General features: G+C 41.7%; 1 protein-coding gene across 1 annotated transcript; it reads left to right on the top strand.

Annotated features, from left to right (window-relative positions):
- Positions 1-60: 60 nt before the first annotated feature.
- On the top strand, positions 61-27350 carry ltn1 (listerin E3 ubiquitin protein ligase 1). The gene is made up of 32 exons (XM_061751209.1): positions 61-391; positions 612-818; positions 1618-1716; positions 3551-3781; positions 3857-3909; positions 3991-4171; positions 4387-4560; positions 5441-5631; positions 7731-7881; positions 7977-8222; positions 8300-8596; positions 8677-8895; positions 10705-10746; positions 10842-11031; positions 13307-13546; positions 13625-13778; positions 14672-14822; positions 14901-15111; positions 15204-15360; positions 16558-16671; positions 16766-16893; positions 16976-17111; positions 18811-18955; positions 19032-19245; positions 22502-22739; positions 23452-23526; positions 23601-23787; positions 24667-24832; positions 24907-25127; positions 25862-26056; positions 26464-26631; positions 26745-27350. The coding sequence occupies exons 1-32, from the start codon at positions 350-352 to the stop codon at positions 26805-26807; spliced, it is 5286 nt and encodes a 1761-aa protein (XP_061607193.1). The 5' UTR covers positions 61-349; the 3' UTR covers positions 26808-27350.
- The last annotated feature ends 469 nt before the right edge of the window (positions 27351-27819 follow it).

The raw sequence follows: 27819 nt of genomic DNA, 5'->3' as shown, positions 1-27819 counted from the left end.
TCAGCATTGACTCACAAGTGAGTTGATTAAGCGGATGTGAGTCATGCTCGGTCAGAAGGACATTTCAGTGTAAAAGCAATAGCTGTCATTCGTACGCGAAAAAACGTACATATTGAATTCCGCTGGATCGTGAGTTCGTAAATTTGACGTAGTCATGTTTACCATACTGAGAATGATCCTTTACATATCAGAAACAGCTTGAATGCAGTAGGCTGCGACTCCTTTGTTTTATTTCGAAGATGTTTTAAAGCAACCTACATTTCCGTTTCCTCACATTCAATATGATGTGCCTCAAGGTACTCTTGAACTTTTCGTCGCTTTAACAAAGATTAACACATTTTTAGTAACCATGGGGGGCAAAAATAAACAGAGAACTAAAGGAAACGTTCGGGTAAGTATCAGTTCCTTGTCACTGCGTTTACTTTCGCCTAACTTCACGTTAGCAGCTAATGCTACGTATAGTTGTAATTCTGCATTCTGGTCGAAGAAATAATTTTGGGACATGTCTGTTTACGTGTGCTCAAGTGTTCAGTGCACCATTGTCCAAATTTGCTTTACGGCTACTGTCCGTTTTATTTTGAGTTTCCTGTTTTTCCCTGTCCATATTCCAGCCGTCCAGTAGCGGCCGGGCAGCCGAGGTGTTGACCCGGGAAGGAGGCGCAATCCCGGGTTTCGTCGGTTTCGATACAACGGTCTCCTCGGAGTTGAGCTACGTGCCTGCATTCCATGGCGCAGAGGAGCTTGACAGCCTGGTCGATGCAGACTTCAGACTGGTGCTCAGGAAACTATCCAAGAGAGATGTTGTCACGAGACTGAAAGTAAGTTTACGTCACCTATTATAAGTGGCCAAAAGAGGGTTTGCAAAATTGTCAACATGTATACACCACATAAATGAAAACAATATCATACAAAAACAAATGTCTTTTGCTGCGTTGGGTGGTTAAAATGGCAGCATAGTGCTGAATACATATGCCTCATAGCTTTGAGGTTCACGGTTCGAATAGCTGTTCTAGCTTTCCTGTGTGAAGTTTGCATGTTCTCCCAATGCTTGCGCGTTCCAAAAACATGCATGTTAGGTTAATTTGAAGACTTAAAATTGTTTGTTCTCTGCGACTGACTGGCGAACAGTCTAGAGTGCACCCTACCCAGCTCTCGCCCAAAATCAGCTGGGACTGATGGTATCCAACTCACCCGTGACCCTAGTGAGAGCAATCAGCATAGAAAACATATGGATGGTGTTCAAAATGGCAGCACGGTGGTGGCCTAGTAGTTCCCACATGTGCTCTGGCCTTCCTGTGTGGAATTTGCATGTTGCATGAGTATTTAAGCTTCCTCCCACAGTCCAAAACATGCACATTAAATCAATTGTCCATAGGTGTAAATGTGAATATGAATGGTTGTCGTTTTATCTCTATGTGTCTTGTGATTGACTCACGACCGGTCTAGGGTGGACCCAGAGTTTCAGCTAGGATAGGCTTCAGCTCACCCGTGACTCCAATGAGGAGAAGTCGTCCAGAAAATGGATGGTTGGACGGTGGTCAAAATGTGTGCGTGTGTGCTTTTAAAGTGCTCAACTAATAAGGTTGGATGTATGTACTCTGCTTGTGCTTTTTACAGGCTGTGCAGGACTTTGGATCCATGTGCCAGGAGCGTGACGCTGAAGATGTTAAGGGGGTCCTTCCGTACTGGCCTCGAATTTACTGCAAGATATCAGCGGTGAGCTACTCATCCTGCATTATAATTTGGTACTTGTCAAACATTCAGCTTCTTTCCCCAACCCACCAAAACCATTGCCCCAAACCCCCACCCTTCCGGACCCCACATGTCTGACACAGACAACCCCACCCCTACTCTCTCATTATACTGTTAACTAGGCTTTCAGGATTTTTGGGGCTGATCAGGGATTTTAAAAAACCGATAACCGATCACCGATCCGATCACAAGATTGAGGAATGTGTCTATTTAAATGACCTGTTCATTTACTGTATATACTTGTGTACTTACTTGCTCAAAAAATTATATTTTCAATAAATAATGTATCTTTGTTCCTCTATGCCAGTGAGGCATAGTGACAGACAGAACAAATGAATGGTCTTCTATTAGATGGCAGGAAGTAAATACAGTAACTAATGTATCCACTTTTTGTGACATTTCTGTTTGTTGGTGTGCCGTGAGATTTTTCTATTGTAAAATATGTTCCTTGGCTCCATAAAGGTTGGAAATCACTGCTCTAGTCAGATCGTGTATTCTAATCAGTCAGGTCAAACCAACATTACATGTCAGAAATAATGAGTGCTAACTTACTGTAATTAAATGACTTTATTTTTAATTAAATTACTTCAGCCACACCAAAACTTGAGAGCATGATTCGACAGAATGGTGGCATGTTTACGTCCAATCGTTCATGCTACCGCTAGCTTGCTAGGCTACATCACATTTTACTGCCTACTTATGAGCCGTATCGTATTAAAAGTACGTGAACATACCTCAAGCGAGCCTTAAACGAACGTCGTCTCCTGTCCTGAGCACCGGTGAGCACTGGTGAGCACCAACACACCTTTTTCCCCATTTTGTCTTTATAATACCGTCGGCTCACTCCACTCTTGTTGTCGTCGCCACGGTAAGGAGTCTATCTGGTCGCATTTGAGTTGACAAGATAAAGCCCAATGACCGTAAAAAACGGGATGCGGAATACAAAATTTTATTGTAGTAGTCTGACAGTGCAATCATGAAAGCGCAAATTTGTCTGGTAGTCTGATCTGGGCATTACGTGTTGCCTGTCTCAGACGTGTTGTCTGTCCCACACTGCCGGGTTTTTTTTGTTGTTTTTTTTTGGCCGTCAGATATTTACAGTACTATGTCAAAAGACACGCGACAAGGCTAAAAATAAACAAGCTTTTGGATTCAAATATACTGTGCACGCGGCGATGCGCAGTAAATGTCTTTTGCGGAGCCGATCAATGACGTCATTGATCGGATCGGAGAATTATGACATTAATGCCGATCAGCATAAAATGCCAAATATCGTCCGATACCGATCAGCCCGATCAAATCGATGTAAAGTCTACTGTTAGCTGGACTTTTCACTATGACAATTTAATATCCTTTATGCCACTTAAGCGCCATTCACACTGCCTTTGCATTGTAACTGTAGATATTGTGAATTTTCCATGCGGTTATTTATATTTGCACTGAAGACTGTAAATATTACACTTCATCCTTTCTCTATTTCACTCTTCTATTTGATTTTAATTTTTGTTTGGTTAGTTTTCTGCTGAACTGATAAATGTTGTTTGACACTGTTCACTGTGACAATAAATGATTTATATTATGTTTAGCTTATCTTATTCTCAAACTGCAATTAAAGGGGGGACATATTAAAAAAGCCTGTAAAATAAATACAACTGTACAAAAATAAATGAGTTTTACGTCTCTGAATGTCTATCACAACTGAGCTTTATCATCTTTGTAAAGGCAGAGTTAATAATAAAGGGGCAGGTAATCAAATATGTTGCCATTGAGTTATTATTTCTTTTATTCCGTTTTTTAGGACCATGATCGGCGCATCAGAGAGGCCACCCAGCTGGCCTTTGAGCAGCTGGTGCTGAAAGTGCGCCGAAGCTTGGCTCCCTTCCTGAAGAGCTTGATGGGCCACTGGATCCTGTCCCAATGCGACACCTACACACCCGCAGCCTCTGCCGCACGTCGAGCCTTCCAAGCCGTCTTCTCGGCCGCCAAGCAGCCGGAAGCCCTCAGCTTTTGCAAAGATGAGATCCTTAACGTGAGTAGTAATGGTGTCTAACAAGGAGAATGTTAATTCTGCTTGATATTTTTAAAACATTTTGTCATACTGCAGGTACTTCAAGATATTTTATTAAAGGATTCTGCAGACACACTCAGTGATCCCCAGTAAGTCAACCTTAGTCGGCCTAATGTAGCTACTGTTTTATCATATTAAATACAAATTTCACTTTTTTTTTTTTCTGCCAGAACCCAGACTGAGGAGGAGCGAGAAGCCAAATATATGCGCATGCTGACCAGCTCTCTGCTAGGGGTGAAGAGACTGCTCTCTCTGCTACCCCAGAATGACATGGCTGCCACGGAGCACAGATTAGCTAATTTTGTCAGCCCTGCAAAGTTCTGGAAGAACAGCAGACACAAGGCACCGCAGGTACTGGTGTTGTGTTGGTGTTTATTTAAAAAAAAAATTAAGGAAAATTGTGTGTGTGTGCATGTATTAAGAATATTACATGTCAGGAAGTGCAGTAATAGTCTAGTGGTGCACAAAGCATTGCGTATCAGAATGTGTTTCTGACTGGTCTCCTTTCTTGATTTTAGATTAGTATATAATTGGACTTAGTAGTGAGTAAAATTGCTTCTTCACAGGTAAGAGGGGCTTTCTTCGAGATGCTCTGCGCTTTGTGTGATTTAATGCCGGGCCTTGCGCAAAGTGAGGCGGCGCGTCTCTGCCCAGCCGTTCTCCTCAGCATCGACGACACAGATCCACTGGTGCTGCCTGCTGTGTGGGAGGCTGTTCTTCATGTTGTGTCCTCTATCCCTGTAAGTGCCTCTTTATGAGGACCTTTTGCTCTTGTAGGCTTGATTTACACTGCAGTTCCAAGTGATCAATTTCGATGTAATGCCTATAATAATTATTTTTTTTTGCGTCGGACAAAACGGTAGCATCCATCCATCCATTTTCCGAGCCGCTTCTCCTCACTGGGGTCGCGGGCGTGCTGGAGCCTATCCCACCTATCATCGGGCAGGAGGCGGGGTACACCCTGAACTGGTTGCCAGCCAATCGCAGGGCACATACAAACAAACAACCATTCGCACTCACAGTCACACCTACGGGTAATTTAGAGTCTCCAATTAATGCATGTTTTTGGGATGTGGGAGGAAACCGGAGTGCCCGGAGAAAACCCACGCAGGCACGGGGAGAACATGCAAACTCCACACAGGCGGGGCCGGGGGATCGAACCCTGGTCCTCATAACTGTGAGGACGCTCTAACCGTCCACCGTGCCGCCAAAATGGTAACAATGATACCTAAATAATTAGTTACAGTACATACTGTTTTGTTAACTGACAATTCCACTCTGACTCTTGCAACGCCCCATTTATGTAAATGAGGGGCCTGCATGATGGGTATTTCGATGATGTTAAGTTTTGCATTGACAGGGTATATTCAATGTGTTTACGCCGCACTCCCATTGGGCATATCTGTTATATCTGTTAGCCTAGATATGAGATTTTTATCCACCTTTGGAAGAGGCCTGATTACATTTTTTTCCATTTGCGCTGTAATGACACGTATCCAAATTGTTACTTGAGCAAAATAATCTGAATTATTTCACTTGAACCATGTAGTGTAATTCCAGTCTTAGTGGGCCTTCTTGTGTGTTCAAGGCTGGTACCCCCTTCATGTCTGTCTATTGCAGGACTGTTGGACACATGTAAACTCAAACAAGGGCTTCTTGCCAAAACTGTGGGCCCTGTTAAAAGAAGGGGGCAAAGGCATGGCTAAAGCCCTCCATCCTAATTTGATGCCATTCCTCAGCAAACTACCTCAACAGGTCACCGACCCAGCCTTGGAGTTCTACACTACTTTCTTCACCTCCCTCATACTTGGGTAAGCATACTTTTAACGTTTTAATTCCATATGACAATGAAATCAAGCTCTACTCTCATTCTGCTAGCCACACCGCTGATTAAGTTTGATTATCAAGGGATTTTAAATATAACAATTATATTAAAGCAAATCCTATAAAAAAAGCAAGTCCTATATTGGTGGAACAAGTAGTTTCTAATGTCAGTAGTGCGTAATAGTTGATTAATAAATTGTATCGATCGTGTGGAATTGATTATTGAGGAATCATGTCTTGAAGTAAATGACGCCAAGTGGAGTGCACTATTTGGCTGCAATGAACAGAGGCACTGTTGATTCAGTTTCAACTTGTTTTGTAGCCAAAGAAGACCAATATGACATAAACTACTGGAAGTTGAGCTACAGCCACGCTATATCAAAAGCCCTCCAGCCAGCATTATTTTTGCTCCATAAAATACTGGTACAGAAACAGTAGTTCAGAACATTCAGCAAGAGATTCTCCCATCCATTGAAAGAAAAACGTATAAAAAAAAAGCAATCATTATTAGAAAATATATTAGTAGAAAAAATAGTGGCGTTAAATTTTGTATTGAAAATAGTTAGACCAGCCATGAGGTGTTCCTGAAACAGGGACAACCGTCAGGCTCGCATTTAATATGTATTACGAGGCAGACTTAAAATGACAGTGCCCAGATCAAGTGTCTGGACAAGATAATATACTGCAGCTTCTGGTCTTAATGCTGCTGTCAGGGTCTCTCATAATCTTCCTGCTTTTGCACATAAGTCCTTATCTTATTAAGCAGTGTCTGTGGCACATTTTTTGCTCTCTTCTCCAAGCTGTGACTTCATTAGCAACATTAACAGGGGTTTTCCTTGCTCAAATTGAAGCAGAGGTGGTACCATTCTTCTCATAGGGATGCATGCCTTTGTCACGCCCCCCACTGGCTCAAACACATTCTTTTCTTGTGTTCCATGGTTTACATGGTTTTTATTCTTCTTCAACATTTTCCATTTCTTAAACGATATAATAAACTAAAATTGAAATTAAACATTTAAAAGCCCTGTTTGCTATAGAATATAACAAAAGTGCATGCATGTACAATTATATTTCTCTTCGTTTCGTGTGAAAAGCATTTTTCCTTTTCTATTGCTGACTTACGAAGCTCAGGTTGCTGCACACTGTGTGAATCGGCCGAACCCGACTGAACTGTGGTATAGTGTCCAGGGTTTTGCATCTATTTTCATGAGTGGTTGCCGTTCAAAATTTGGTTGCCGTTCAAAATTTTAATCACAGTGACATGATGTAGCAACAAGCCAATCGAAATACACGAGCTCCCACTCAAGCTAAAAATACATTTGCACGTTTTAAGTGAGTGCGAGACTGAACATCCACCGTGCCAACAACTAGCCATATAAATACAGTATATACAGTATATGTGTTTTACAGCAATACTTAACTATATTTATAATTTTTAATATGCCTGTGGATGAAAAAGCAAAGCTTGTGGCACACAGTACGTTCAAATGAATGGGAGTGAGCAAGACTCTTAAACTCTTCTCACCCACCTCCACTGTCTTTATCAACCCTTATTTAACTATTAATCTATCTTATGTATTAATAAATGTGATAAAGTACAATATACTGTATGTGCAGCATCAAACACTTATACAGGCTTGCTGTTCAGGGTGTCCATATATTGAATCGGTCTGTGTGTTGGCAACGGTCATATTTTTGCGATGGTCCATTACCGTTGGGTTCGACTGCATCGCACAGTGGGCGGCAGACCCTGGAAGTTAAAATAACTAAGTTGGAGTGATTTTAATGCCATATTACCCACGGAGGCTTCATATTCTTCTGAGAAGTCAGATGTGCTTAGTTACAAAAAACAGTATGATCTGACACACCTGCCATAGGAAAGAAAATCATCATTTGCAACTCCTCTTTTTCGTCGTCTTATTCTTTGATGTTTTTGGGTGCTCCTTCAAGTTCTTTCTGATACAGTGCTGCCCTGTCACCATGGCATACTACTGTGAAAACTTATTACTATATTGATAATATCATCCACAGAAGAAATCATGACTCAACCCCTGTGAACTCTTGATTGTATGTGTTTGATGCTTAGTATTTCCAGTGAGCGTGCAGCCAATAGCCCCTCAGAAAGTGCCGTTATTGTGACTGCCACCATAGAGTGCTTGAGGTTCTGCATACTGCGCCATTCCGCAGAGGAGGAGGAGGATCAGTGCAAAATCCGGACCATAATTATTTCACAGCAGGTTAAAATTAAAGCTTTGCTTTTCCATTTTTCTGCCATGTAAAAAGATATCTTTTAAAAAATTGCGACTGTTCGTCTTTGCTTTTCCTCTCTTAGCTCCTTCCGTTACTTGAGAGAGCTCTTGAGAACCCCACCCTTCAGAATGGTCCCCTGTTTCTGTTGGTCACCGAAATGCTCATTTCCTGGGAGAAGAGGGCAGGCAGTGAATCTAAAGATCTCAAGGATATCTTTCAAGGACTTGTGGCAGACTTCTGGGAGGAGCTTGGTCTTGTGTTTATGCGCCACACAGACTGCGAGGAAGTGAATCCACAAGCTTTAGAGGGGATTGCTGCCTTGCTGCAGGTCAGTTTGCTCAACTCCTGCCTCGAGACTCGGGCAGATCAGTGCAGCTGAGCTCTCGCTGTCTTTCATTCCTCCAGGTGATGCGCTACCCAGAGAGTGTAAACAGAAGGCACATTCTGAAGAAAAAGTCTCTCAAGATCAGTTTTTCTAAGTCTGGAGATGGCGACGAGCCTGGCTCGGCAGGAGGTGAGGCGGTGAAGATGGAGTTCACATCGGCTAACGTGTGCAGCTCCCCGCAGACCCGCCATTTTGAGGAAGTGGTCTGCCAGCTGGTGCAATTGTGCCTGGTGCATATGAATGAGAGAAGCTCTGAGAGACATCTTGTCTTCCTTTCCCATCTGCTGCAGTCTTTTCACACCCTCAAAATCTTCACTGTAAGTATTTCATTTTCCTCTGTAATAAAATGTAACTGGGTCGGTACCCAATTAATGCATTAAAACTTAATTTGTCTCAGATGTTGGTCGAATTGGATGACCGCATCAAAGATGGCAGTGAGCAGAGGTTCGACGGGAGAGCGAACAATCCGGCCGTGCGCTTTCTGCTGGAGCGAGTGGTGCCGTGGCTTGCCGACAAGGAACGGACAGACACGGAGCACCTAGTGGAGATGGTCTTCAGCTCATTGTCTTGCTGCAGCCGCCAGGAGACCACCCGCATCCTCGACCACATCACCATGGTAACATCCAGCGCTTGTCCTCTCTGGTACCTGGAACTTATCTCATCCAACTTTGAGCAAGAGGCATCTTTTTTCAAATTCTCTGGTCAAGGAGATATGACAGGAAAACCAATCTTTTTTTTTCTTTTTGTTTGTATAACTCCTTTATATGACATGACAATGTGCACTTTTTTAAAACTTATATGTGCCATTTTACTTGTATGTTTTGTTAATAGTTCCTGTTCATTGCTTTGATAACTTTAAGTTTGATATTCACAAGTACCTCGTTCACCTTTTCTATCAGTATTATTTGGCTTTTCTTCGATTTGCCAATGTAGTTGATGGACCTTTTCTTGAACTTTTTTTTCTACTTGAAGACTGAGAGAGTGTGTAGGTACAGTCTCCACCAAAGGTATTGGAACGGCAAGGTCAATTCCTTTGTTTTTGTTGTATACTGAAGACATTTGGGTTTCAGATCAAAACATGAATATAAGACAAATGTTCAAAATTCCAGCTTTCAATTCATGGTATTTACATCTAGATCTGTTAAGCAACTCATGACAGCGCACCTTTTATTTGAAGCCACCCACTTTTTAATTGAGCAAAAGTATTGGAACATAGATGATGAAATTAACTTAAAGTGAATAACATTTAATATATGGTGGCATAACCCTAACTTGCAATAACTGTATCAAGCCTAGGACCCATTGACTTCACCAGACTGTTGCATTCTTCATTTGAAATGCCTTTCCAAGCCTTTACTGCAGTCTTTTTCAGTTCTTATTTGTTTCTGAGGGTCTCTCCCTTCAGTCTCCTCTTCAGGAGGTAAAATGCGTTCTCTGTTTGGTAAGATCTGGTGATAGACTTGGCCATTCTAAGACCTTCCACTTTTCCCCCCTGATGAAGTCCTTTGTTGTTTTGGGTCATTGTCTTGTTGCATGATTAAGCTTCTCCCTATTAGTTTGGATGCATTTTTCTTTACATTTCCAGACAAAATGGTTTGTCAACCTCCACAGGGCAGGGGTGAACGTATCACAATCCACTGTTCGAAGACAACTTTGAGAGAAGAAATATAGAGGCCATACCATAAGATGCAACCCACTCATCAGCAAAAAGAATCAGAGGGCCATATTGGATTTTGCAAAGAATTACGAGATGAGCCACAAGTTTTTGAACAAAGTTTTCTGGACTGATGAGACCAACATTAACCTCTACCAAAGTGATGGTAAGGCCAAAGTATGGAGAAAGAAAGGATCTGCTTATGACAAGTTCATCTGTGAAGCATGGTGGAGGTAATGTCATGGCTTGGGCTTGCATGGCTGCTTCTGGAACAGGCTCACTAGTCTTTATTGATGATTTAACTCATGATGGTAGCAGCGGAATGAAGTCTGAAGTCTACAAAACCATTTTGTCAGCCAGTTTTCAGAAAAATGCATCCAAACTAATCGGGAGAAGGTGCTCTGTCCTGAGTTGTTTAACACAGCTAGATACCATGAAATGAAAGCTGGAATTCTGAACTTTTGTCTCATAATCATCTTTTGATCTGAAACCCAAATGTCTTCCGTATACAACAAAAACAAAGGAATTGACCTTGCCGTTCCAATACTTTTGGAGGGGACTGTATACGGAGTACTCTACTACTACTTGGTACAGTGGCAGTCAAGTAATTTATTGCTTCGGGCAGGCTGCGAATGTCTTTATTTGTACAAATATTTATTTTGTGCTAATTGAGTGCGTTTATAAGGAACAAGTGAATTTAAAGAAATAATTTTTTTATTGGAGGATATATTCTCATATGTAACACAGTCTCCAATGTGTTGTTCTTTGCAGCTGCAACTACACTGTGGAGTTACTCTGCAAATCATCCAGAGGGTATGTGTCGTTTTGCTCGCAAATGTGCGTGTTCTGGTATGAATTGGGCATTGACACATCATGTGAGTGCAATTTATGCTTATCTTCCCTACCAGGCGTGTGCTGACCAAAACACGGTCTCAAGTTGTAGAGACTGGCTCAAAGGTTCTGTTCTGGGCGAGCATCTCCTCGTTTTAACCCAGGAGCTTTGCAAGGTCGGACCCAGGTTCTCCAGCTCTCCCTCTTCGAGCAGCCACCACAGTTGGACCCTCATCAGCCTGGTTCTCTCACAGCACCACAGCAATGGTACCTAAGTGACTGTATTTTTGCGATGATATTTTATTTGTCAGTCTATCCATCAGAGGTGGCTAAAGTACTCACATACTGTACTTTAGTACACATTATACTTAAAACAGACTGGTAAAAGTATGTTTTAATTCAACTCCTTTACGTAAGAGTGTAAAAGTACAAAATAAAAATATAAAAAATTAATGTGTAAGACCAGTTATGTACGATAGCCATTTTGTTAACTTTGCACAACGAAAAAGACTTACTGCACACAAACTAGTCTACCTCTTTTATTAAATTTTATAGCGATTGTACTGAAAAAGAAAAACTAGCTAGCATTGGCTCAGGCTTTTGTACTATCTAAACAAATTGTTCCCATAGCTTTGCTAATTTTCTAAACTGACTAAAATAATACTAAATTAATGCCAACTAATGCCAACTACTGCAATAACACACCTGTATGTGTTAGTTTTCAAAGCCAGAAGTTTGTATTTTTTAGGCTGGCACAAGACAAACAATTATCTTTAATACAGTGGTGTGAAAAAGTGTTTGGCCCCTTCCGGATTTGTCAATTTCCCTTTATCAAACAAATTAAAATATTACTTAAAGAAAACACACGTAAACACAAAATGCAGTTTTAAAATGTTTTTTTATTATTAACGGAGGAAAAAAAATCCCAAACTACATGGCCTTGTGTGGAAAAAGTGATTGCCCCCTTAACCTAATAACCGTTTGGGCCACCCTTAGCAGCAACAACTCCAATCAAGTGTTTGTGATAACTTTCAATGAGTCTGTTTTAAAGCGCTGTGGAGGACTTTTGGCCCACTCATCTTTCCAGATTTGTTGTAATTCAGCCACATTGGAGGGTTTTCAAGCATGAACCGCCTTTTTAAGGTCTCGCCACAGCATCTCAATAGGATTCAAGTCAGGACTTTGGCTAGGCCACTCCAAAGTCTTCATTTTGTTTTTCTTCAGCCATTCAGAGGTGGACTTCCTGGTGTGTTTTAGATCAGTGTCCTGCTGCAGAACCAAAGTTCGTTTCAGCTTGAGGTCACGAACCGATGGAAGGACATTCTCCTTGAGGATTTTTTAGTAGACAGCAGAATTGTCGCTTCCATTTATCACAGCAAGTCTTCCAGGTCCTGAAGTAGCAAAACAGCCCCACAACCACCACTATATTTTACTGTTGGTATGATGTTCTTTTTCTGAAATGCAGTGTTACTTTTACGCCAGATGTAATGGGACACACACTTTCCGAACAGTTCAACTTTTCTTGTCAGAAAACAGAATATTTCCCCAAAGGTTTTTGGGATCATCATGATGTCTTCTGGCAAAATTGAGATGATCCTAAATGTTCTTTTTGCTTAGCAGAAGTTTTCGCCTTGGAATTCTGCTATGCTGTGTATGACATACACATATGTATGACAGCATACTACTACTACTATGCTGTATGCAGTCTCTTCCTTATGGTGGAGTCATGAACACTGACCTTAACTGAGGCAAGTGGGGCCTGCAGTTCTTTGGATGTAGTTGTGGGGTCTTTTTTGACCTCTTGGATGAGTCGTCGCTGCGCTCTTGGGGTAATTTTGCTCAGCCAGCCACTCCTGGGAAGGTTCAACACAGTTGTATGTTTTCGCCATTTGTGGATAATGACTCTCACTGCAGTTCGCTAGAGTCCCAAAGCTTTGGAAATGTCTTTATAACCTTTTCCACACAGATAGATCCCAATTACTTTCTTGTAGGTTTGAATTTTTTCTTCTTCTCCCTAAATAATAAAAAAACATTTAAAAACTGCATTTTGTGTTTACTTGTTGTCTTTGACTAATATTAAAATTAATTTGATGGGGAACATTTAAGTGTGACAAACATGCAAAAAAAATAAATCAGAATGGGGCCAAACACTTTTTCACACCACTGTAGGGCCATGGATGGGAAATATCATGTTTCTCCAAATCTGTTGCGTCTTTGTCGTGAATCCGCCTTGGTTCACGGTCCTCCATGCCGCTGCTGTCCATGTTTTTTGCACCTTGTAAGACCCAAAGATCTCAATCAATCAATATCTCAGCCGCGGTTGACTGTAGCGCTTTCTATTTACCACTTTTTACATTGTCATCATTCGCAGAGGTTTAAAAAATAGCTGGTCTATTTTGACAAAGCGAGCAGTAGAAAAAAATAATTTGTTTCAAATGTAGGGAGTAAAAGTAAAAAGTCACCAGAAAACTAAATACTGAAGAAAATTACAGATACCAGAAAAATCCATACTAACCATTTGGATTTTATTTCCACACACCAGAACCTCTGATAGGGGAGATGTACATGGAGAAGATGTTAGAGAAGCTGCATGCAACGCTTTCTGAGACCAAGAGTCTGTCAGACGCAGGCAACATGGAGCCGCTGGTCTCTTTTATCTGCGACGTGGCCTCCTCCTTCTTCTCGTCGGTGCAAAACTGCCTGCTACTTCCTTCCGCCGAGGAACTCCTGCTCACAGTCTTCCAGCTCATCGCCCAAGATCAAACACACACTTATCTGTCAGGTAGAACCTTGCGCCACGCCACGCTTTGACATGGAATCTTTGCTAGAGAGCTAATGTGTATTGATCTTTCCCTGACAGACTCCCTCTTAGATAAAATGGGGAAGGTGTGCGTCGCCGGGGTCCAGTCGTTGGTCCAACACTCTCAGTATGATGTGGCAGAAGGGGGTTTCCTGCACAGTGCTGCCCTTTGGGTGCAGAGCAGACTACTCACTGTGTCTCTGGATATCAAAAAGTACACAAACTTTCACCATCAAACCCAATGATTAAACTATTTAACGACTAAAGTATTTCCAGATATATAAAAATGAAAAAAAAATCCACTAATTTCAAACCGATGTGATGCAATTTGACAGCATCTGACTAGATGAAATTGAAGCAGATCCAGATAAAACTTCGACTTTGCAGCATGCACCTAAATTTCATTTGGCTTAGACAAGATTTCAATAAGATATAATTAATAATAATGATATTGATCGAAAAAAATAACCATATAACCTGATCAGTGGGGCATTTCAACACAAATTTTAAACTTGTGTAAGAATGCTTACCCCATTAATACATAAATATGTAATAATAACACTGTTTTATGCATTTTTTTGCAGTACAAATGGTTAAAAAAATACAACAATAATTACACAAAAAAAATTTAATAACTGAATGGAAAGTAGATCCAAGATAAAATGCAGTAAACAGATGAGTTTAGTTTGGAATATGCTGAGTTTTGAGTCTGTATTTGAAAAAAGTAATTACTTTTTTTTTGTCTTGTTCGGCTGTTAGGTCTAGCAGAAATGAAGATCTGTATCCCTTTTATCCCGAAACATTTTTACTGTCACAGTGGAGTTTTTAAGGTGCCGTATTTGATGGATATTTATTGAGAATCAAAGTCGATCAGTCAAACAGAACAAGGTTTATAGAGGGGAGTGAGAAAAGAAGACAACAAATGACAAAGTAAATGTAAGAAGTAATTACTATTAAAAACAAATACAGGTTGATCCATTAAAAACTGAAGACAGGAAAGTGCAAAAAAAAAAAAAAACAAGTGCTGAGGTTCTTGTCTCATCATACCAAAAACGGTGGCTTAGTTGTGGTTCTGTGTAAGTTACTTTCGTTTAATTTGTCATTTAGTTTGCAGTATTTAGTTCTGGCTGTTGAAAGCATAGTGGAGACCATCACTTCTGTCTGTGATCAAGACTCTGCCGCCCTTACCCAATTCTTTACCCACTTGATGCCCAGTGTTACTGGATGGACAAAACTCCGACAGGCCCTGCCTTCACATGTAAGACACCCAACGCTATCCTCACTGAGGCTGTGTAATCGTTGCACATTTTGTTCATGCTGATTTCTGCATCTGCAGTGGATCAAGACACCTTTGCTAGCCGGCCGTTACAGAGGAGTTTGCGAAATGTCCTGCGAGGACACATGGAAACTGAAAATGCCCAACGTCTTACCGGCACATTTATGCACATGTGCCCTGCTGGGAAAGGTCACTCTTGCTGCCTCACTTTTAAATTGTAATCAAAAGAACGAAAAGTGCCAGCCACAGCTTGCAAACCTGATGCACACAGGTACACATTTAGAACATGCTTCTTTTTTCCCCCCCTCTACTTATATACATGTTGTTTAATGTGGTTTTAATGTGAGTAATTCCTCGTGTCAGTTGCAGAGCTCCTGTATGCACTACAATGGTGTAATGAGGTGGAGTATGCCCCCACTATTGTGTCCACCTATCACAGCCTCCTCACTGACTGGGGGCTGTCAGGGGGTCTGCATGACTTGGTTACGACGACAGATTTGCTGGAGACGCTCTATTCAAGGTCAGGGTCACTCATTGGTTTGTGACGAGCTGTAAATACTTTTGATGGTACAATAAGTGAAATGTATTCATTAAAAAATAATGTTGTCCTGGACACTTGCTTGTAATGAGTAGAATAACTTTAGTAATGTTGTTGCCATGGCAATCTTGGATCACCCACTTTAATTTGTGGATTAGCCTGGACAGCCGATTTGTAATAATCAGTGGTTTAAAATGGCAGTCATTTTCGTTCCCATTGATAAAACATAGATACTGGATTTGCTATCTTGATCCATACAAATTGTAACAGTTTGTAACAATCCGATGGCAGCCCGGCGAGTTTTATAGAAATAGTTTTGTTTTTACGCATTATGGTGGTTACATATCCATCCATCCATTTTCTCTAACGCTTATCCTCACTAGGGTCGCGGGCGTGCTGGAGCCTATCCCAGCTATCTTTGGGCGAGAGGCGGGGTACACCCTGAATTGGTCGCCAGCCAATTGCAGGGCACACATAAACCAACAACCATTCGCACTCACATTCACACCTACGGGCAATTTAGTCTTCAATCAACCTACCACGCATGTTTTTGGGATGTGGGAGGAAATCGGAGTACCCGGCGAAAACCCACGCAGGGACGGGGAGAACGTGCAAATTCCACACAGGCGGGGCCGGGATTTGAACCCCGGTCCTCAGATCTGTGAGGCAGATGTGCTAACCAGTCATGCACCGTGCCACCCTAGTTGCAAATGTACAAATGAATATTGGATTTTATTCTTAAGCACCTTTCAAATGCCTGAATATTCTTTAAAAACACTTAACATTTTCAAAAGGGACAAAAAATACAAAATAATTAATCATAACAATTGTCACGAATAAATAAGTTTAAAATAATGTTTTTTTTTTTAAACTATTTCAAATTATGAAAGGTTGAAGAGTTTAAAACAAACTCCTGCCTTGTGATTTGCACTTAGCTAATGTAGCAATTATATTTAATAAGGGAGAGGCAAGGAGCAAAGCAGCTATTCCCTGCAGATCCTTAATGCGTGGCAAAAAGCTTCTGAGATCAGGAGTGGTATGTATTGTACTTCACTTTAGGGGTAGTCAAAAAGCAGCATGGTTATTCGTTAATGCATCTTTCGGGACTGGCCCTGGTCGACAATGTAAATAAATTCTTACATGTCAACATATAATGATATACTACAATTAATCCCATAGATCATTTGAGCTTGGTGGTCTGTGGTCTCTGACGCTGGAAAACTACATCCAGACCCACAACCTGCCAGCCACTCACGGGATGAGCATTAAGAAGCTGTATGGCACTGTAGATAGGTTAGTGTTAGTTACTCATGAATACCTTTTTAATGGCAGGTGGCTTTGATCTAGGGGGAATAATTTGTATGTTGACTGTGTTTTCTTGTGTCAGTTTGTTACCAGTGTCGCCAAGCAAACTGACCTCACTCCAGGTCCTCTGCCCCACCATGACCCAGGAAGAGCGACAGACACTTGTCGCCCTCGCCACTGCGGGAATCATCAACTGGGAAGAGGACGACAGTAAAAAAGACTTACCACCATACATGTGTGTTCCCTCAATTTAGTCAAACAAAACGATAAAAACAACCCTCCTGTGTCCCAGATGTGTACGGGTGTGTAGCAGTGCTGCTTTGTTGTCTGCAAGCTGACACGCAAGTGGAGGATGAGGTGGTGCCGGCGGTTTTGTCCACCTTGATGGAGTGGAGAATCCACAGGGAGGATTGGTTCCTTTTTGGCAGGTAAGACCATTATATGTAGTCATCAACCACAACATTGGTTACTCTTGCATAGATCATTTTCCACTTGAGACTACGTGAGTCCCGGAATGCACGTCATTGAAACAATGAGTCTCAGCCCTGAAACAATGAGTCCCTGCAACTTATCATCACGCAATACAAATACAGTAATCCTCCACTACATTGCGGTTCTTGCTTCACGGTTCCTCTTTGTTGCAGATTTTATTACATTTGTTACTCTTTAATCGTTTATATTGTTTGTACAGTATTTTCGTGTTATCCATTGCTCTTGTTCTCCAATATATTGTGTTAAGGCCTGCCTCGATAGCAATTGTTTTTAGAACACTATATTTTCTGAAAAACTTTCAAGATAAACGGTAGTATCGTTGATGTTTTTTTTATGCCACTGATATAATGATATTGGAGCGTAATAAAGACTTGTACACATTACAAATTCTGCCCTGGTAATCAAACATAGGAGCACAACTGTGTAATTTTCTCTCATTTACTAAATAAAAGTAGGGCTGCATTGTAAAATAAGACCAAGTAAATAAAAAGAGAAAATTATACATGTTCAAATAAAATTCTGCACTTAAGAAAAATAAAGTTTGAGATTCCCCTTTTCTGTTTGGCATCTTGACACAACAGTGAAGTCTTAAACAATTTTACATAGTTTAACAAATCTTAACTAAACCGTTTTAGAGGTTATGTTTGTTCTAAACCTTTGTTTTGGTTCATAATGGCGTTTCACACGTTACGAGTTTGAATTTCACTTTTTGCACTACAATGGAACCACGATAGAACAGACTAATTGGGGCGAGGGGTCGCTCGATACAGTAGATTGTCCGTTACCTTTAAGCACTTTCTTTTTGAGGCCATATGCACTCATTACTGTACAGTACAAATGTTTCTTTTGGGGGGGGGGGGGGGGGTTCTCATGGCCTCAAACGACCAGTAAAGTACAGTTATTGTACATAAATATAAAAAAAGCTTGAAAATGTTTGAAAGTTTCACGCTTTTATCCAAACTTACCGCGCTTGGTCATGGTGACATTGTTGACGTACTGTACTCAACATAGGCGAGTCACTTTCATGAGCCGCAGGGAATTAGCGTGCTTCCTAGTTCCAAATCTGTTGCAAAGGCGAACGGCTTGACAAAAGAAACTATTACTGTACCAAAAACAGCATTTTCCAGACTCCAAAGACTTGTGTTTTATACTCCTTAGTGCTGCAGCCATGATTCTCTCTCTCTGCTCTATGTACAATAGACAATAGATATACCACCGCCACGTCAATGCTCCACATTCAAGCCACATAGGCACGGGAGGATCTAGTAGTATTGTATAACTGTGACCCGTAAATACGTCAGTCCCATTCTCTTCCTGCATTGCGCCACAATGCTAGTAAACAACAGCGGCCAATTCTGGGACTAACAGACATTGTCAAAGGCATTTTAAGTGACAAATGGAAACTATTTTTGGACACATTGTTCAATCCTGACAGTCCGTTTTATCCGATATCCATCATGTCGAGGTTTCACTGTACTTAATAAATTAATTTAATTAATACATCAAAACTGATCATTATTATAAAAATATAGTTTTGAATACAGTTCTACGTATATTAGTCTATCAAAAGAAGTGTCCGGTGAATGTTTCTATAAATGCTTTCTTTGCCAAATACCTCATATCTGTGTTTCTCAGTGACCTGTCTAAAGCAACTACACAACAGCTGAACCTGACAGTGGAACTGATGCGCTTCCTGTCCTGGCTAGTGACACACTCTCCGACAGTTCTCGGGAATAGCCAGTGGGATTTCTTACTCTGCGCTATGTTAGCCTGGTTGGAGGTGAGTTCCCCTCGCCACTCTTTTGTCTCCCACTCGAAACATTCGCGTCTCATCCGCTCTCTCGTTTTAATCTCAGGTAACCAGCGAGAACGTGAACAGCCTGTGGAATCCGTGGGTACAGCTGTTTGTATGCGAGAGCGCTGCTCTGATTGTGAACCTGAGGCAGTTCTTTGGATCATTGCCGACTGAAGTCCTGGAGAAGCTGCCGTCGGAACTGGTGGCAGAATGGCAAGACTTTTTTGTGGACGGAATCTACAACCTGCTGTTACCTATGCCTCTCAAGATCACAGGTAGGCGTTAGGCATTGGAATACATTTCCTTGATGGATTAATTGGTGACTTTAATGCAACAGGGATGCACATGCATGTAAATGACTGCTGACCTATTCGACAAAGCACTTTCCACCGTTTATTGAACGGGACAAACTTTCAAACACAAATACAAAATGAAAACACTCACAACGAGCATGGAGCAGACGCTAACACTGAACTAACCATGTGGTAAACGGCCAACCCGACTTACTCACTGGCAACGCCCTTTGAAGGAATACACTCCTGTGTGCGTGAGTGTGCGCATGTGACTTTCTGGTTAATTACACAGTTTATTTATTTATATTCTCTCATTTTGTTTTCATATTTATATTTTAAATTATAGAAAGTGTTTTTTGAAAGCTGGAACGATTCAACAAATATGAATTATAAATATTTGAATTCTTTGTCTGCCACAGGGCACAAACAACCCTTCATGCTCCCATTCACACCAATAGACAATTTACTCTTCAATGAACCGAGCATGCATCTTTTTGGAATATGGGAGGAAGCCAGAGTACCCACAGAAAACCCACTTAAGCACATGGAGACATGCAAACTAACTCAACACATAGGGACCTGAGCTATGAGGTTCAGTGCAAAAATATTTTTTTACATAACATTTCACATGGCATAAGGGTAAGAATTACAATAAGTGTTATAGTATTTTTTAAATGTTATTTATTTAAAATTCAATTCTGTTTTAACGAGAAAATAAATGGATGTTAATACGACAGATGTTCTTGGAACCGATGAACTTGAAATGTGTACTTCCTGTTTCTTCTGCAGCTTGTTTGGGCAGCAAACTCGCGCAGGGGGGGGGCGGGGGGGGGGCTTAAAATTACTTGCACCCTCTGGTGGTTAACAGTGCAATCCACTGTACCTCAAGCTTCACACTTTTTAAAATACATTCCACATTGACATAAAACCGATCTGATCGGCGTTATCGGTATCGGCCGATAATTAGCATTTTATGCTGATCGACTTTCATGTCATAAGTCACCAATCCAATCAATGATGTCATCGATCGGCTACGCACAAGACATTTAACTCCGCGTCGTTGTCGCGTTAGAATCCAAAAGCTAGTTTACTTTTAGCCTTGGCACGTGTCTTGTTGTGGAGTACTGTAACTATCTGACGGCCAATAAAGTTTTTTCAATCTTGTCACTGAAAAAACACGTAGTTGGTGTGGGACTATTTTGCGGTGTCTCAGACAAACAACACGCAAGTTATTTGCAGTCTGTGCACAACTGAAGTACGTCGTGGGGAATGTCATCTAAATGCTTCAACACAAATTTGATCGAGCACCTGAAGAATGTACACGAGGAGCATGCCGCGTTCCAGCAGTGTGGTAAGGTATGGGGGGGGGGGGGAAGAAAAGTGTCAAACGGACTCAAACTCTGGACAACACCCGTCCATATAGCCGGGACAGTGAGAAAGTTAGAGTAAGCATGTCATTAACAGTATTTTCCATCCATCCATTTTCTACCGCTTATCCGAGGTTGGGTCGCGGGGCCAGTAGCTTTAGCAGGGACGCTCAGACTTCCCTCTCCCCAGCCACTTCATCCAGCTCTTCCGGGGGGATCCTGAGGCGTTCCCAGTCCAGCGAAGGATGTAGTCTCTCCAGCGTGTCCTGGGTCGTCCCCGGGGTCTGCTCCCGGTGGGACGTGCCCGGAACACCTCACCAGGGAGGCGTCCAAATCAGATGCCCCAGCCACCTCATCTGGCTCCTCTCGATGTGGAGGAGCAGCAGCTCTACTCTGAGATCCTCCCGGATGGCCGAGCTTCTCACCCTATCTCTAAGGGAGAGCCCGGACACCCTGCGGAGGAAACTCATTTCGGCCGCTTGTATCTGGGATCTTGTTCTTTCGGTCACGACCCACAACTCGTGACCATAGGTGAGGGTAGGAACGTAGATCGACCGGTAAATCGAGAGCTTCTCCTTTCGGCTTAGCTCCTTTACCACAACTGTTCGATACAAAGTCTGCATCACTGCAGACGCTGCACCGATCCACCTGTCGATCTCCCGTTCCGTTTTTCCCTCACTCGTGAACAAGACCCCAAGATACTTGAACTCCTCCACTTGGGACAGGATCTCATTCCCGACCTTGAGAGGGCACGCCACCCTTTTCCGACTGAGGACCATTGTCTCAAATTTGGAGAAGCTGATTCTCATCCCAGCCGCTTCACACTCCGCTGCAAACTGCTCCAGTGAGAGTTGGAGATCGTGGCTTGATGAAGCCAACAGAACCACATCATCTGCAAAAAGCAGAGATGCAATACTGAGGCCACCAAACCGGACTCCCTCTACGCCTCGGCTGCGCGTAGAAATTCTTTCCATAAAAGTTATTACAGAATCGGTGACAAAGGGCAGCCTTGGCGGAGTCCAACCCTCATCACAAACTAGTCCGACTTACTGCCGGATATGCGGACCAAACTGACTCCAGTCGTACAGAGACCCGTATCGGGGGTTCAGTACGGGGTACTGAACCACAGCCCGTATCGGGGGTTCAGTACCCCATACTCCCGAAGCACCCCCCACAGGACCCCCCCGAGGGACACGGTCGAACGCCTTCTCCAAGTCCACAAAACACATGTAGACTGGTTGGGCGAACTCCCATGCACCCTCGAGGACCCTGCCAAGGGTGTAGAGCCGGTCCACAGTATTTTATTAAAATCATTTAATAAGTAAGTAAGCACCTATTATTTCTGTCAGTTGAAATGTTGATTTGACCTAAACTTATGTCAGTGGCCAATCCTTGAATGCCCCCGAGAGGTCATTGGGGTTTTAACTTTTGTCTAAAATGCTAGAGAATAATTTGAGCTAGGACGGACGGGCTCCAGCACGAGGATAAGATGTACAGAAAATGGATGGATGGATGAATACAGTATACAGTACACAAGTATATGCAATAAATGAACAAGTCATGTAAATAGACACATTGCTCCATCTTGTGATCGGATCGGTGATCGGCTATCGTTTTTTTTTTTAAACTTGCTGATCGGTGATCGGTCCCAAAAATCCTGATCGTGTAAAGCCTACATAAAACTAAAGAGTAGCTCAATTTACCATTCCAATCTGAGTGTGTGTCTTAAATTGACAGCTTTCTCTTGCTTCCTAATTTATAATAAGGCAGGTGCTTTTCACAATTTAGTGCAGCAGATATGTTAAAACAAGTCGGTATGTCAGTCTTTAATGGCTTCAAGCTCTTCTGTCCGTTATCTTGTCTGAGTGCAGATGCCTTCAAAGAACCCGACGACCCCGTCTTTCCTCTGGCGGTGCTGCAGTCGCTCGGCGTGGCTCTGACCTACGCGCCCGTGCAGCAGCTCAACCAGAACTCCCTGCCGGCAAAATTTGTTGCGGACCAGAAGACCAACCTGCCGCAACCTCTTCAAACGCTCCTAAACACCTTCTGTCCTCTGCTGGTCTTCAAGGCCCGACCGCTTCAAGTGACAGTGTACCACTTGTTGGCAAAGTAAGATTTTGAACATATCTAGGCCGGCATTCATTGCATCTACTTAATATTTTGCAACATTCTAAAGGACCTTTTTATATATAAACTACTAATCCACTATACATTTAGGTCACTGGATACGCTGTTGAGAGAGTATGAATAATCTTTGACATGGAACCTATTGTCAAAATCTAAAAGATAATCTATACAGCATCTCACAAAAGAGAGTAGTGGAAATAAATGGCTTTACACTATTGGGTCTAGACTTCACCAGAGCTTCACAGGTTGTCAGCGAAATCCTTTTCCACTTCTCCTCGATGATGGCACAGAGCTTTTGGATGTTGGAGACCTTGTGCTCCTCCATCTTCTATTTGGGGATGTGCCACGATTGTTCAAAAGGAGGTCTGGAGACATGCCTAGCCAGTCCATCATCTCTACATATGCTTTAAATTACGAAAATTCTTTAAGTCTGTTGTCATTCCTAACTCAAGGAAAACTAGTTTAAATTTAAAATTTGACTTTAAACTTGGCCAGGCTGTGGCTATTACAATGCATCCTTATTGTTGGCTGATGACCTAATTGCATCTCTTCTAGCAATGCAATTTATGTACACTATTTTGATACACACTTTTTTTTTGAAAGCCAATCACATGATACAGGCCTAAATGTGGCATATGCCGGCTAACCTGAAGAGAGTAAGAGGGGTAAAAGAGATCCCACCTTGTCAATCCAGGGTCATGCCTCAGCTGCCTAAATGTGATGGAGAAGACTGCAGCAAGTCTGAAGATGAGGATGACGAGCCAAGCCTGTAAGTCCAAAGTTCTGTCATATAAAATATGCTACACCAAGTGAGGAAGAATCATTCGGGTTTGTTTTGTTCAGCTCTCCTCCGGCGGCTTTGATGACTGCGCTGTCAACCTGCGAGGAGTTGTGCGACAGCATCCTGACAGCACTTCAAGTCGGAGAATTTGCGGTGGTCTCTCCTCACAGCGTGGAGTACTCGTGCATCCTGGGCTACTTGCTGGCCTGGAAACTACTTCTCACCTTTTTCAGGTCATCACCCTCCCATGTGAGTCCTGTCCTCTTGTACTGTAAATATTTTTTTTTTCCCTCCGTTTTTATTTATTTATTTATTTATTTTTTAAATACTACTGTGAACCCACATATATCGTGGTAGGATATGCTTCAAACCCGCCCACAATAGGTAAAAATGTGCGATGTAGAAAGACCTTATCAAAACAGCTAACAGTTTTACCCCTCCCACATGCTTTGAACAACTGGTTAAAAAACACTTTTTTTCAAGTATCCTGTTCTCACTCTCGGTTTGTGTGATTGCTTCAAGCTGTTTGTCGCTCCCAGCTAAAGTTTACTATAAAACAAAATAGAATTAAAAATTGTGTGTAATTGTATACTAAAACTGGAACTAAACTAAAAAGTTCAACCAAACTTAATAACAAAAGTCCACTAAAATCGGAACTAAACTAAAAAGTTTAACCAAACTTAATAACAAAAGTCCACTATTATTGCAAACGTGAAATGCAATAGATGGCCTAATAGAAATGACCAGTAAATATAAACCTTCAAACAATTGCTGTTTAACACACACGGAGCAGCAACATTTAAAAACAGAGTATACAACTACTCACATATATTCTCTCTGCTCTGTGGTAACAACAACTATTGCTGGAGATTATTATTATTATTATTATGACCTTCTTTGCCTCCTTATGCTGCTGCCTGGCATGTTGCGGCACAACGTAGTACTAAGCTAAAGGCACGCAAGTCTGAATTCAGACTTGCCTGTGTACTGTAATAACCCATTAAAACAATCCGAGATATAGCGTTAGGTGTAAACACCGAACTGCGATATAGCGTGGGAACACCGTATTTGTGAATGAGTTTGTAAGTGGATGGGAGTTGATTGACCACTCTTCTTATTCGTCTTCAGCTACGTGCCCATTACGCTCAGTATCTTAAGAAAACCAGCTCCCTCAACAAGCTCCTCCTTCACCTCTTCAAACTCATGCCTGAAAATCCGATCTTTCCGGGCCAAGCAGCAGAAATGCGAGACTCCAAAACCTTCTTCACAGAGAGTCTCAGTCTGGCGGTTGACAGTAAGAATACAATGCCACAGTATCAGTCAGTGGCGACAGAAAGGGAAACCAACTTAACTTTCGCACGCCCACAGAAAGGGATAACATCGAGCAGGAGCTGCCCCACCTGGCGTGCAGCGTGTACTACGGCACGGTGCAGGACCTGCCCGCTATGGTGCGACTGTGGTGGAATAGTCAGGAAAAGCGTGCGAGTGGCACCGTGGAAAGGTTCACCACCAAGTACGTCAGTCCAGTTCTCTCAGCGCAGGAGATCTCGTCGGTCCACAGCAGCACTCAAATGTTTGAAAGCATGACGGTAAGATTGTTTGGTTTTGTTGGATACTGGGTGTTTTTATTTTTTTATTATTATTACGCTGTTATTTTATTATTTCACACTCCGTTAGGTATGCCTGCACAGGTGTCAAACTGTGGCCCTGTGAAAGTTTGCCATAATTCCTTGATTTGTCATTAAAATGAACATTACCCAATACAGGGAACATTTTGTAATATGAGGTGGTGATTAGGGTTCTCACACAGAACATATTCACATATAAAAAAATTACAAATTTCAAATTACATGTTCTTATACTGATTTTTATAATTGGTAGTGAACCAAGTCACCAAGCGGTGACCTTTTCAGATAAAAATAAGTGTTTGTGATACTTGTCATATGAGGACATATTGACGAAATTAAACTTTGATTTTCAACTATCTTTTGCGAGCTTTGACCTTACTATATTTCCAAGTTTAGAAACGATCGGATAAATCGAGGGGGGAGGGGGGGTATGACATGTTTTTGGGTCATTACTTGACGTCGCATTGCAAAAAAGGAACCTTAATATGAGGCTCTCTCCTTAAGGAGGTTGTGATGTCACACTTTCTAATAATTTTGGTACCCCTGTTTTCAATATAGCTCTTATATTGGGTCTCAGAATTCAGACTGTGCTTGTGTACCTAATCTAGTGTCCACTGAGTGTCAATCATAGGCATTGGCGGCCTTTAAGGCATAATGGAGGATGGCAACTTCTGTCTGCTCCCAACCCCCGCCAGGTGAAGGCGCGCTCTGCTGCACGGGAGGTGATTGCCACCTACTCGGTGGATGAGATTTTCATTGAGCTGGTGATTCAGCTGCCGCAGAGCCACCCTCTGGGCTCCATCGTGGTCGAGAGCGGGAGGCGCGTGGGCGTCTCTGTGCAGCAGTGGAGGAACTGGATGCTGCAGCTCAGCACGTACCTCACACATCAGGTACTAACACACATGGACTATACAGTCCCGTGAAAGTGTCTTTGCCCCCCCCTTCGCAAATTCACATTTTTTTTTGCATAGTTTCTCCACTTTAAGATGATCGAACGAATGTAAATATCAGATAAAAAACTTAGGTAGCTTTGAATATTTTTTTCCCCCTATTAATAAAATCACGATTTAAAAACTGCATTTTATGTTTACTTGGGTTATCTTTGTCTGATATTTTCATTCGATAGATGACGTTAAATAATTAAGTGGAGAACCTATACAAAAAATAATTTGAGAAGGGGGCAAAGACTTTTTTTTACAGCACTGTAGTGTGTAGCCCACTTCAGCATAAAGCTGCTCTTGAGGTTGAGTGTCTATTTAGTCACAGTGTAGCCTGACAAACGGGCATTTGTGTTCAGAATGGCACTATAATGGAGGGCCTGGCATTGTGGAAAAACAATGTGGACAAGCGTTTCGAGGGAATCGAGGACTGTATGATCTGCTTCTCTGTTATCCATGGCTCAAATTACTCGCTGCCCAAGAAGGCTTGTCGCACTTGCAAGAAGAAATTCCACTCTGCGTGCTTGGTAAGTACCAATATATAGAAAGGTTGCGGTAGTCGAGGTAAAATGTCCTGTTAATCATCACTTTGATATTATGGTTTAATTATGCTGTGCCACTTTTATTTACCTCCCTGCAGTACAAATGGTTCACATCCAGCAACAAGTCCACTTGTCCATTGTGCAGAGAGACCTTCTTCTGATGCGCACCCTGTGTGTTACCACAACGCTTCAGTCGGTTCTGATGATTATAACTAGCTGAACCTCCGGCCGGAAGTTCCTTTTGAGGCCCTTTTTGACCAAAGTGACAATTTGTTTGGCGGTTGTTTTGATTTTGTGGATTTATGAGTGTGGAATAATGTGTTCACAGACATGACAAGATAACGTTTGGACGATGAACACCAATCAATACATTTTAAAAAATATAAATAGATTTTGTTTTCCCAAGACAATGAGGTGCTTTTGCAGATTTAAAGGTAACTGTTGAACTGAATCATTTGACAGCTGAAAAAAAGGCATGCAGTGTCCAGTCAAGGTTCATACATATTTTCCTAATATTTAGGAGTGTAAATGAAATGTGACGTCCTTCGCAGGTCCAACACTTCATCTTTAGAGATGATTTTAATTTCCAAATGAAAACTATACATCACAAATATCCAGCTTGAATAATGTGTCATCATCTCATTTTGTCTGTTTGCAACTGTACATTACGCTGGACAAGACAATAAAGTACAACTGGGTGGTTATTCATTGAGCCATTTATTTGTTTATAATGCAAACATTTCACATTCATACTTATGATTAAGTTAATGCCTTAAGAGATGAACATAATTATCAGTCTTGTGAAATATGCTTGTTTGTAACTTTAATTGCTTCTGCAAATTAATATTGTATATCGTGTTTTTTTTTTCCTTTTTCCCCATTTGATCTGATTTTCCAGATAAAAATAAAAAAACTATACCTTTGAACATTTTGGCTTTTTGTTGCACAGTCACAGTGGAGGTGTACATTGTGCAATACAAATTAATACATAATAGCAGTGAGTGTGCAGTTTACAGTATAAAAGCTTTGTGCTTTTACATACCTGTCCCCAAGTTAGCTTCAAGGATCATTAAAGCCCTCTAATTCATTACTACTGATCATTATTTGAACAAAAAAAAAAAGACATTTCTGTATTGCAACAAGAATAGGACATGTACAAGAATAGGAAAATTA

Source organism: Phyllopteryx taeniolatus, chromosome 17, assembly GCF_024500385.1.
Source record: "Phyllopteryx taeniolatus isolate TA_2022b chromosome 17, UOR_Ptae_1.2, whole genome shotgun sequence".
NCBI lineage: Eukaryota > Metazoa > Chordata > Actinopteri > Syngnathiformes > Syngnathidae > Phyllopteryx > Phyllopteryx taeniolatus.
This window is presented reverse-complemented; position numbering and strand designations above follow the sequence as displayed.